The sequence below is a fragment of the Corylus avellana genome, chromosome 1 (assembly GCF_965113065.1).
Source record: "Corylus avellana chromosome 1, dhCorAvel1.hap1.2, whole genome shotgun sequence".
In the NCBI taxonomy this organism is placed as follows: Eukaryota; Viridiplantae; Streptophyta; class Magnoliopsida; order Fagales; family Betulaceae; genus Corylus; species Corylus avellana.
Window position 1 is genome coordinate 44,099,469 of NC_142490.1, and position 13,206 is coordinate 44,112,674.

General features: G+C 34.4%; 1 protein-coding gene and 1 pseudogene across 1 annotated transcript; both read left to right on the top strand.

Moving 5' to 3' along the window:
• Positions 1–1,094: 1,094 nt before the first annotated feature.
• LOC132169968 (G-type lectin S-receptor-like serine/threonine-protein kinase At1g11300) lies at positions 1,095–10,065 on the top strand (annotated as a pseudogene).
• LOC132169967 (G-type lectin S-receptor-like serine/threonine-protein kinase At1g11330) lies at positions 1,585–2,996 on the top strand. Its single transcript, XM_088512388.1, has 5 exons — positions 1,585–1,596; positions 1,651–1,861; positions 2,096–2,327; positions 2,415–2,565; positions 2,682–2,996. Exons 1-5 carry the CDS (start codon positions 1,585–1,587, stop codon positions 2,994–2,996), a joined length of 921 nt encoding a protein of 306 aa, XP_088368514.1.
• Positions 10,066–13,206: the final 3,141 nt, after the last annotated feature.

A 13,206-nucleotide genomic window follows, 5' to 3' on the forward strand; every position in this document is an offset into this window, starting at 1 on the left:
GGCATAGCTAAAATTGCCAAATAACCCATAAATGCATGGCAAATGCCAATGTAGTGTTGAGAAGAATACAGAAGCAGAGAGCAATTTACTACATGACACTAAATTCCATCAGCCTTTATGAATTGATTGATGCATCCATTCTGCTCAGACCGATTCCACGACAGAATTATGGTCTGAGAATTATATAGGACCCCAAAAAATAGTCTGGGTAATAGAAAAAGCTTGTTTCTTCAATTTTTTTTTTTTTTTAGAAGTTTACGACAATCCATTATCAATTTGGACCCAAATTCAGCAAATCCATTATCACCGGTATTCTCATACCACCCAAAACACAAACAATATGCGATTCATAATCAAAAAACAAAACCTAACCCCCCCCCCAAAAAAAAAAAAGGGCAGCAGATTAAGAGATTTATGAGTATTTGGCACCAAAAATCAGGATTTTTCAAATGGTATGCTTAGATTCCCCATAGCAGTGGTGGTAGTAAGAAATTCAGATCCACTACCGCCTCTACTCAAAATCAAATCTCGTTTGTCCACAATATTTTTCAAATAAAAAAAATCAGTCTAAAACGAGATTTGTTACCGCCATGAAGAAAAGAAACAGAGACTCTGATACCAATTGTTAGAATAAATCTAACAATGTCATACCTTTAATATTCTCATGACAAGCTTTCAATATCTACCTCCATCAATCCTCTGTAGATGCCCAAACATATGGAAGAAGACTGTGTTTTGTGTGTAGAGAGACTATTACTCTCAACACTAATTTTCACATAATGACCTAATGAAGCTTAATGAGGAAACTACTTATATATAGGGGAAAAGTAAATGACTTCTTCATGTGTCTACAAAATTGGCCCATCCTGTTATGGGTCCAAAACAAAACAACTATGCTAGTCCACCCAAAAGGAATAAATACAACAAGCTGTAGTCTAAAAGTGAAGCTTTCAGCTTTGAATGATAGAAAATCTAAACCAAGACAAAAATAAAAAACAAAAGATACGATGACGAGAAGCAATATATGAATCAATGATGCTCCTGCCTCCTTCCAAACAAAATCTGCTTTCTCACAAACAAGAAGCGTTGAAGCTATGAAACTTTTTCCAGATACCAACTTGTCAGCTCTTCTTGTCTTGCTGTATTGCTTTTGTTTACAGTTTGGCTCTGCCACAGACACCATCACAGCAGCTAAATTCATCAGCGACCCTGAAACCATAACCTCCAGTGGCGGTGACTTCAATCTGGGATTTTTCAGCCCTCCAAATTCTACCTTTCGCTATGTTGGGATATGGTATGCTGAAATTTCTGTGTCTACTGTCATATGGGTTGCTAACAGAAACAAGCCACTCAAGAATTCCTCTGGGATTCTTACCATATCCGAAGACGGCAATCTTGTAGTATTAGATGGACAAAAGAAGGTTCTTTGGTCATCAAATTTAACAAATTCTGTTGTCAATTCGAGTGCCCAGCTTTTAGATTCTGGAAACCTTGTTTTGCAAGGAAACACTACAGGGACATTCTTATGGGAGAGTTTCCAACATCCTTCTGATACATTCATGGAAAATATGAAAATTAGAGGTAATGGTTAATCTTGTATAGGGTTATTGCCTAACAATTTGAATATGTAGTCAAGTTGTTTGTTTACAGGGAAAATTGTTAGACGGACAAGAAATTGCAGTAAAAAGACTTTCAAAAGCATCTGGACAAGGGCTAGAAGAATTTATGAATGAGGTGGTGGTGATATCTAAACTCCAACACCGAAATCTCGTTAGACTCCTTGGTTGCTGTATTGAAGGGGAAGAAAAGATGCTGGTCTATGAATACATGGCAAACAAAAGTTTGGACACATTTGTCTTTGGTTAGTTCATGTTGATGGCCTTTGTTTGGATTTTCCAATATTACAATCTAAAATTGTCTACATGGAGAGACAAAAATGGAATGATATTCTAGGTGGTTCTGACTTCACCAAATTTACTTATATGACTTCACCAAATTTACTTCTATTTCAAACATGATTGAAGTTCACCTTACAAGTTTAATCTGACTGTACTTTCTTTTTCTTATTTGGTTTGAATAATTTCATTAGATTCAGTGAAACAAAAACTACTAGATTGGAGAAGACGCTTTAACATTATTGAAGGAATCGGTCGAGGTTTGTTGTACCTTCATAGGGATTCTAGATTAAGAATTATTCATAGAGATCTAAAAGCAAGTAACATCTTGTTGGATGAAGAGCTAAATCCAAAAATATCAGATTTTGGCATGGCTAGGATTTTTGGGATCAACGAGGATCAGGCCAATACCACAAGGGTCATTGGAACATAGTAAGTACCTTTGTTTGGTAAAATCACTATGATAATAACCTTAATGTTTGTGATAACAAGATTCAATGTCTTATTGTTAAAATTCAGTGGTTACATGTCCCCTGAGTATGCAATGGAAGGACGATTTTCAGAAAAATCAGATGTCTTTAGCTTTGGAGTGTTGTTACTCGAGATAATTAGTGGAAGAAGAAATACTAGCTTTTATGATGATGAGCAGGCCATGAGCCTCCTAGGATTTGTAAGTCTTCCTTATATCATTGCCTCATTTTTAAGAACTTCAAATGCATGTTTCTTATGAGTTTTAGCATTGATGCTAAGAATTTCAATCATGTTTTCCTGTTTTCATGTTTTCAGGCATGGAAAATGTGGAATGCAAACAACATTGTGGCCGTAACAGACCCAATAATACGTGAACCATGCTTTGAAAAGGAAATTTTGAGATGTATACATGTCGGGCTGTTGTGTGTGCAAGAATTTGCTAATGATAGGCCAAGTGTATCCATTGTTATTTCCATGCTTAAAAGTGAGATTGTTGATCTACCTCTTCCAAAGCAACCTGCATTCACCGAAAGAGATATTGCCCCAAATGCTAGCTCCTGTCAACCCAACCCAAGTATAAGTAAATGCTCTGTTAACAATGTTACTGTTACAATGGTTCAAGGCCGATAGCTAGCATCTGTTCTTTGAAAAAACCACTTGGTGGTTATAGGTGTTGAAGGCTTGACCAAATCACCTATTGGCTTTCTCCAGGGTTGTTTGTATGACTCTTTGGATATTGTAGTTGCTTTGTGATCTCGTTGTCCCTGTTCCAATTTGAAGAGGAATTGCAGTCATCCACTTTATGGGCTTTATGGGCTTCCACCATTATTCACCTAACGTATATGTAGTATTAAATGGAGATTTTTATGGCCATGTTAGGGAGTAAATACTTGAGAGTGAGCATTTGAGAATATATGTAGCATTTTTTTGTTAAAAAAAAAACACAATTTTTAAAAACGCTAAATTTTTTTAATTTGAAAATAATAGTACATTAAACTACCTTTAAAATTGTGCCACCCGTTACTTAATTTATTATCCAAAAAGTTTTCAAATTTTCAAATGACCATGTTTTCCAAACATTCTCTCAATGAGTCACATGTTACAAATTTATTCAAAAGTGTGCATTTGACCTTCAAAACCAATCACAACGAATGGAAGACTTTCCAGTTTCCACGCAGAAAATTGATATCAGCCAACCGGCCAGGCTGGAACATGCATGGTTTATTGGAAGGCCAGGGCTCATGAAAATCAGTGAGGATGATCCTTGAAACGTGATTATAATTGTCAGCTTCATTTGTTGTATTTCGTATTGGAATAGTTTACAAATAATTAAGCATACTTAAAAATAAATAAATAAATAAAATCTCAACCCAAAAGACACAAATGAGGCCCACAAATGTTTTGAAAATTGCAGTCGTTTACCCTGATCATCATTGGGAGCTCCACCCCCAGGTTAAATTTTTTTAATATATAAGTAAATTGAAGTAAATTTTGATGATGGGTTTATTCTCTTTGTTGTAGATCGACTTGGGTCTTTTTTTACCCAAATGAAGGTGAGGTCCATGCAGTCAATTTTGCTGGTAAAATAACAACTCATTCTTGAAGAAGATTCTCTCATTCATTCTTAATTAGTGTCCAAAATAGTAACCTTACATATACTTGGAGAATTTCTCCAATTCAGGGGCAGAACTATTTTACTTAAGGGTTCCCTCTTTTCTTTTTTAAGTACCTTTATAATCGTTTCAAAGTCAAAATTTTAACCCCTCACTTAAAATAATTTATTTTAGTTTTGCCCCTCCCTCGTCCAACTAAAATTCAAGTTCTGCCCTTGCCTTCTAATACATTTGGTCTAGACTAGACTCAGCTCTTTCAACAACTAGCTAGTCAGCTACTAAGATTGACAAGAGCGCTAACTTCTACCGCTAGACAATAGCAAAACTCTCATTGGATGTCTTTTTGAGGCCTTTGTGTGTGCGTTTTTAGATATGTCTGGATTATATTTGTTTCATAGTTTCTATGCTTTTTAGTTCTGTTGTTTGTTTTGGGTATTGGCTTATCTATTGATATTTAAAACAGGCTATTGAAATTAAAAAAAAAAATGCTACACATACTCTCATGTGTTAACTTCTTGACGTGGCAATAAAAGTCACTATTAGATATTAAATGTACCTTCAGTGTTATTCTATCAAATAATAATATTTGCTGACACGCCAGTGAATAAGTAATCAAGAATGAAGACTTAGTAGTACTCCACTTGAAATAAAGATCATCAATAGGAACTTGGATTCTCAACAGAACATGAATCCGGAGCCTACTTTAACTACGCCTGCCGCCTTCCAATCACGAATTGAAGTCTTTTGAAATTCTTGGCCTAAAAGATAAGTGAAATGGTAATATAATATGTTGGGGTCTCATTTAAGTTAGAAAATTATGCTTGCGTGTTTCAACCTAATACACTTGAGAGTAAACTATTGGTAAGATAATATGTTGAGCTGTCATTTAAGTTAGAAAATTATATACGCTTGTGAGTTTCAACCCAATACACTTGAAGTAATTACTCTCTCTTGTGACAATTATCCTGTGTATATAATGCTAATTAACTACTTCACAGTCAAAGATTTTGGAATACTACAACGGACGATTTTCTTTGGATTTGGTATGACTTATGTCTTGGAAAGTCACTTTCCAAGAAAACTCCCTACCCATGTTGTTACATATATATAGGAGATATATTTTACATTGTTAATCTTACAAGTTAAGCATTGCTAAAGCTTTTATTTATTTTTTATTTTTTTATGAAGATATATTTTTCCCAGGCCAAATCATGTTGATCGACAACACAATTAAGCTAATGAATTGATCGAATAGAAATTCTCTCAAGTCTTAATTAAGATAGGAATTATGTATTTTCATGAGAAATGGGTGGCTTGGTTGACAATGACCGACTTTCCACCCGGAAAATGATATGGATTTTGAAAATCTCCTAGTAGCTCCAAATAATACCTAGAGGGGTGAACATGTGTTTTTAGGCAAATGACAACAAATATTAGCAAATTAAAATTAAGAACCACACACAAAATCACCAAAATTAACTAGAGCATAAGCAAAGCAAATCAAGTCCATGGGTTTTGGTAAATAAGTGAATTTTTTTTGAAAAATTCATTAAAAGTAAAACCACTATATGACAACCAAACCATAAAACTCTTTAATTATAGAAGAATTAAGTTGCACACAATTTATATTTCCAAAAATTTTGTAACAAAACTTTATGTGTACCCCAAACAAACAATCCGTTTGTTTCTACCGAAGTAGCTTTAGAACTCTGGCCAATTCTTCTATTGAGTCTTCTCTTACAACCTGAAACTCCAATGGTTTGAAGGTTTTCGAAATTTTGTGCGGTTTAATCAAATATAAGAGAGGTATGAACTTGAAGGCATAAGTATTAAGGAATTCTCAGCTCCTAGCTCACAAAATATTGGCCTTAAGGTTTAGAAAAAATTATACACTCTTGTTTATATAGACCCTAAAAAAATTTTAAAGTTGGTTTTTAGATGAGTAAGTGGGCTCATTCAAATGCAGCTAGGTTTTCAAGGATTCCTCACTGGAACAAAAAGATTACCACTCTAATAATTCCCCCAAAATTATGAATGAAAAAGCTTATACCCCAAAGTAGGCTCAACCTTTTGTTCAAAAAAATTTATTTTTACAAAAATAAAAATCTTATGATTAATTTATTAGTTTGCCTTTGTAAAGGTTTCTTGGATTTTGCATATAGAACTAAAAGTTTTATATAGTAAAACCACGTGCTGCACTCATGGTCAAGACAGTTGGAGCGTCAAAGTTCATGTCCAAATATTACAAGTGTTAGAATAAATAAATAATATATCTGTTATTTCTTCATAGCATGTATAAATAAATCTAACAATGTCATACCTTCAATATTCTCATGATAAGCTTTCAATATCTACTTCCATCAATCTCTTGTAGATGCCCAAACATATGGAAGAAGATTGTTTTGTGTGTGGAGAGAGACTATTACTCTCAACCTTAATTTTCACATAATGACCTAGTGAAGCCTAATAGGCAAACTTCACTTATATATAGGGTGAGAGTAAATGGCTTTCTCATGCATCCACAAAATTGACCCATCCCATTATAGGCCCAAAACAAAACAAATGACTATGCTAATCCACCCAAAAGGAATAAATACACCAATCTCCCACTTGGACAGCATAAGTATTTAACCACAAGATAAACACAAATAAGCATTCTAAACATACAACCTGATCAAAATGTATTTGCAAATAAAAAGTTAGAGTAAACTGATAGGATGCATGACATATAACAAGTACTTACAATCACGTAACCAAGGAAAATAGAATGCAAGTGTATGACACAAATAACATTATCATTATAGTGATATTTTCAAATGAAGTCCATTGAGACTAATACACAATGTCTCACCGAGACTCACACACAATGCCTCGTATCACAACATCAATGCCACATTTAACAACAATGCACGCAAATGGCAGCACAAAAAATACTCATGATATACACAAGGCACATAACTCTCACTAACTTAATAGAACAAAAGACTCTAATAACCTCATATGAGTTGCATGCTCCTGAAACACTATAGGAGCTAAAACCCTTGGTCAGTAAGTCCGCCAACATATGTTCTGTGGGAGCACTACACAAACATGAGATTCAGTTAACTTTCTCTCTACCAAACAAATATTAGACTCAAAATTTAAAATTAGTTATCCGCTGCTTTATTGATGTTCTTCGCTGCAGCCCTCTAAGTCAAGCTGCATCAATGAAAAGCTTATACCCCCAAAGTAGGCTCAACCTTTTGTTCAAAAAAATTTATTTAAAAAAAAAAAAATGAAAATCTCATGATTAATTTTATTAGTTTGCCTTTGTAAAGGTTTCTTGGTTTTTGCATATGGAACTAAAAGTTTTATAGAGTAAAACCACGTACGTGCTGCACTCATGGTCAAGTGGACACTTGGAGCGTGAAAGTTCATGTCCAAATATTACTAGCGGTAGTCTAAGGGCCTGTATGAGATTGCGTTTGAGGGGTTTAAAAATGCTTTTAACACTCAAAAAGTCCGTTTTAAGAAAAAAACACCAGTTTAGTAAAAAAAATTAAAAGTGCTTTTAATAGTCTAAAATACCTAAAAATAGTAAAAAAAAAAAAAACACTTTTAATAAAAGTTAAAAAATGAAGTTTTTGCTCAAAAGCACTTTTTGACTAAAAAGTTTTACTTCTCAAATGCAATCCAAAAAATGCTCAAAAGTGAAGCTTTCAGCTATGAATGATAGAAAATCTAAACCAATGACAAAAAAACTGTCCAAGAAAAAGGTACGACGACGAGAAGCAATATATGAATCAATGATGATCCTGCCTCCTGCCATACAAAATCTGCTTTCTCACAAACAAGAAGCGTTGAAGCTATGGAACTTTTTCCAAATACCAACTTGTCAGCTCTTCTTGTCTTGCTGTCTTGCTTTTGTTTACAGTTTGGCTCTGCCACAGACACCATCACAGCAGCTAAATTCATCAGCGACCCTGAAACCATAACCTCCAGTGGCGGTGACTTCAATCTGGGATTTTTCAGCCCTCCAAATTCTACCTTTCGCTATGTTGGGATATGGTATGCTGAAATTTCTGTGTCCATTGTCATATGGGTTGCTAACAGAAACAAGCCACTCAAGAATTCCTCTGGGATTCTTACCATATCAGAAGACGGCAATCTTGTAGTATTAGATGGCCAAAAGAAGGTTCTTTGGTCATCAAATTTAATAAATTCTGTTGTGAATTCCAGTGCCCAGCTTTTAGACTCTGGAAACCTTGTTTTGCAAGGAAACACAACAGGGACATTCTTATCGGAGAGTTTCCAACATCCTTCTGATACATTCATGGAAAATTAGTACTAATGTTACATCAGGTAAGAAAGTGCAGCTGACATCATGGAAAAATCCTTCTGATCCATCCATTGGAAACTTCTCAGCTGGTATTGATGTTCCTAATCTTCCTGAATTTTTTATTTGGAATGGCAGTACCACGTACTTATTGGCGGAGTGGTCTGTGGAACAGCCGGGTTTTAATCGGAGTACCGGACATGAATTCTGTATATCTTGATGGATTTAGTCTTGTAGATGATAAAGAAGGAACATTCCATTTCAGTTATGCCTTTTCGAATGAGTCTTTCCCAGTAAATTTTGTCTTGAATGCGCAAGGAAATCTACTGCGAAAATATTCCAACGTTGGGAAGGATTGGAAGTTCAGGTGGTCTGCTTTGGAGACTGAATGCGATGTTTATGGCAAGTGTGGGGCATTTGGAAGCTGTAATTCACAGAATTCACCAATTTGCAGCTGTTTACGGGGGTTTATGCCAGAGAATGCACAAGAATGGAACAGAGGAAATTGGACTAGTGGATGTGTGAGGAGGACACCCTTCCAGTGTGAAAGGGTGAACAATGGCAGTAATGGTGGCAAAAAAGATGGGACTTTTGAAACAGACTTGGAAGATTGGTCATCTGCTCTTGAAGAACAATGTAGAAGCCAATGCTTAGAGAATTGGCTGTATGCCATGGACAAGAAGCTTAATTGACGTTCAGAAATTCTCGATTGGTGGAGTTGATCTTTATGTTCGTTTGGCCTATTCAGAACTTGGTGAGTTGTTTCTGTTTTCTGCCAAAATTTTTCTTAGCCTATAAATCATCCACTGCTGGTGCAGTTGTAAGGCTACTTTTATGTTAAAAAATAGATAAAATTGTATTTCAAACAAACGGAATTCAGCCCCCAACTTGCCGAGCTTAGGGAGTTCTTGTAAAAGACAATTCTGATTTAACCACCCCACCACCCCCCCCCCCCCCCCCCCCCCCCCCAAAAAAAAAGGTACATATTCTCTAGCCTATTTGGTATGAATTAGTTTGATGTTTTCTTTGATTTACAAATAAAGCGGGAAATGTGAAAGTAATCGTAATAGTCACAGTGATCATAGGAGTAATATTCACTGGCATCTGCATTTACTTATTGCGGCGTTGGATGGCTAAACAAAAAGATAATACGCACATTCCTCTATGTAGCAAAAAGGACCCTCTTGATCCTCTCTCTTCTCGTCTCTCTTCTTTGTATGCACATTCCTATTAGCTCAGTGGACTAAGAAAAGTTACGACATTTCTTTATAGAGATTGCTAGCTACTATTGTATAAACACCCAGCAAGGAAGAAGAAAACGAAGGTGATTTTACTGTTGAACATGGGTGAAGACAAGCATGGAGACAACGTGAACCAAGCTAAACTCAAAGAGCTACCAATATTCAATCTTCAGGAGTTGGCAAGTGCAACAAACAGCTTCCATCAAATCAAATAAGCTAGGGCAGGGTGAATTTGGTCCTGTATACAGGGTAATGGTTAATCTTGTAGAGGGTTATTGCCTAACAATTTGAATATGTAGTCAAGTTGTTGTTTACAGGGAAAATTGTCATACGGACAAGAAATTGTAAAAAGACTTTCAAAAGGATCTGGACAAGGGTTAGAAGAATTTATGAATGAGGTGGTGGTGATATCTAAACTCCAACATTAGAATCTCGTTAGACTCCTTAGTTGTTGTATTGACGGGGAAGAAAAGATGCTGGTCTATGAATATGTGCCAAACAAAAGTTTGGACGCATTTGTCTTTGGTTAGTTCATGTTGATTACCTTTGTTTGGATTTTCCAATATTACAATCTAAAATTATCTACATGGAGAGACAAAAATGGAATGATATTCTAGGTTGTTGTATCTTAGTGATAAATGCCTACTTTTCTTATATGACTTCACCAAATTTACTTCTATTTCAAACATGATCGAAGTTCACCTTACAAGTTTAATCTGAATGCACTTTTTTTTATTTTTTATTTTATTTTATTTTATTTTTTATTTGGTTTAAATAATTTCATTAGATTTAGTGAAACAAAAACTATTAGATTGGAGAAGACGCTTTAACATTATTAAAGGAATCGGTCAAGGTCTATTGTACCTTCATTGAGATTCTAGATCAAGAATTATTCATAGAAATCTAAAAGGAAGTGACATCTTGTTGAGATTGGTGGGGTTTTAGATCTAGATCTTCAAAAGTAGATCGACTCTACTCAACCGGTTTTCGCTCCGCAATCTGCCAATGCCGGTGAGTGCACATCGTCTCCTTCTCCCTGGCCGTTGCTGTTGCTTGCTGGTTGTTTGTGTTTTTTGTTTTTTAATAAGAGTTTTCTTGTCTCTGGATCTGCCTTTACGAGTGATCTATGGGGTGAAAGTTTAGTCTCCTGACCGTTGGGTCAAGGAGGACTAGATCAATGTGAGGGATTTTCTCTCACAGCTAGAAAATAAAAGGTTGGAAAATATAGTTACCTATGTCTTAGATATAGTTTGCCCAAGAGCAGACCTGTGTATTAACCGTAGTTGTACATAGGTTGGCGGAAATGTTGAGGTCATAGATAATACATAATTGTAAGATCTGCATTGTATTTATGACGTTGTAACCTCATAGCTTTGGGCTACGATTTTTCAGAACTTTATGCACTATGATGTAAGAGCTTTATACTTTGGATCTTATTATCAATGAAAATGCAAAGATTCTCATTCAAAAAAAAAAAAAGTCTTGAGGTAGGAAGTCATTCACGACAAATGGGTGGCTTCGTTAACAATGACTGACTTTGGAAACTGATATGGGTTTTAAATATTATTATTCTTTTTTTTTTTTGGCAATGATATTGGCCAACCTTGTAACATAAAACATTATAGGGTTGTACATGCGAATGTGGATGTAGTTATTGCAATAACTGCATTCGTCACATCCACATCTGTATCTGTATCATGTGATTACTAACTATTATGGGCTATCTGCATATCAAGTAAGGGGTCTTTTGAGCCTATTATAATCTTTTGGGCATTCTTTGGGTCTTTATTAGGGCATATTTTAAACAATTTTAAAAATATTTTCGGCATGCTTTAGTATTTTTTTAAAAACCAATGTTTTAGATAAAACTAGCATAGAACCTGTGCTATACACGGGAATAAATTGTAACGATTAAATTATAGTTGTAAAATTGACAGTTATCTTAATTTAAATTAAAGAAGAAAAGAAAAAGAACACAATAAAAAAAATTAAAAAAAAAAAAACAAAAAACAAAAAAAAAACCTTGAACTATATCTTAATCAATTCTGCAACATGTAAACCTTGTTTAAGCCCGCAAATTGAGCTATCTGTTACATTTATCGGTATTTGAAACCTTGAATGAACTGATCTTCTTTCAGGTAACAACAATGCTGCAATTCCAAATGATGCAACTGCAATTACTATATTTCCTTTAGAGCCCGATCGACATATCAAGGTTCTCCATAATCTAATTCTTCTTGCCATAGTGATCTATTGTTATGTTGCCTTAGAAGTAATGTGTCTAAAAATAGCATTGACTCAAATTCTCTTAGAGGCCTTACACTTTTATTCAATAGTCTTTCAGTATCACAAAGTGCATAGTTTTGCATAAGAAACTACAATAGCTAGTTTTATTTAAAAGCTGCACCAGAAGTACTAAGCTGTTATACTAACTCAGGCATTGCTAGGGAAAATTCAATTATTTTCAATTGGTGTACAACTTTGAGCATTCAATTCTTGTACGGTCATAAGAAACTACAATAGCTAGTTTAATTTAAAAGCTGCACGATAGCTAATGATTGTCAACGATTGTGCACGATATTATGAATTAAAAAAAAAAAAAAAAAAAAAATCAATTTGTTTTGATGAATACTTACCCAGGCGTATTCTAATATAGAACTACATAAACCTTAGTGGTTAACTCCCTCTCTTCATCTCTTTGATACACCTCGGTTTTAAACTCCACCAAAACAATTGTCAAAAAACCATAAAGCACGGAAATAAACACAACCTAGACTAAACCCATATGTGATATTCTTATATAGAACCACATAAATCATACGCTATTACTTAAAAAAACTCTCTCTTAATATCTTTGATATACTTCTGTTTCAAACAATCCCCGCCAAAAAAAAAAAAAGATAAAGCACATAAATAAACACTACAAAAAAAGAAATCAATTTTTTATTATTTTTTTATTTTATTTTATTTTTTATTTATAAAACCTTACTCAGACAAAAGCTGTCACTTCTCTTTCTCTTCCTTTAACCGTGGGTGGCCTTATAAAGAAAGAGTATATATGAAACTACTTTCATTGTGAACGATTGTGCACGATATTATGAATTTTTTAAAAAAAAAAAATCAATTTTTTTTTTTTATGAATCCTTACCCAGACGTATTCTTACATAGAACGCCTAATAAAGAAAGGGTATATATATATGAAACTACTTTGATTGTGAACGATGGTGCACCATATTATAAATTAAAAAGAAAAAGAAAAAGAAAAAAGAAATCAATTTGTTTTGATGAATACTTACCCAGGTGTATTCTTACATAGAACCACAAACAATTGTGGTTAACTCTCTCTCTTGATTGGTACACCTCGGTTTCAAACAAAACCCACCAAAACAATTGTCAAAAAACCATTAAGCACGGAAATAAACACTGCCTACACTAAACCCATCTGGGATATTCTTATATAGAATCACATAAATCATACACTATTAATTGTCAAAAAAACTCTCTTTATCTCTTTGATAAACTTTCGTTTCAAACAAAACCCAAAAAAAAAAAAAAAAAATCATAAAGGACATAAATAACGCTACAAAAAAAGAAATCAATTATTTTTTTTATGAAACCTTACCAAGACGAAAGCTATCACTTCTCATTCTCTTTCTTTCATCGTGGGTGGT

Coding starts and splice junctions, on each gene's coding strand:
- LOC132169967 (XM_088512388.1), top strand. Junction 1,862..2,095: donor TTTGGACACATTTGTCTTTG/GTTAGTTCATGT, acceptor CATTAGATTCAG/TGAAACAAAAACTACTAGAT. Junction 2,328..2,414: donor ACAAGGGTCATTGGAACATA/GTAAGTACCTTT, acceptor GTTAAAATTCAG/TGGTTACATGTCCCCTGAGT.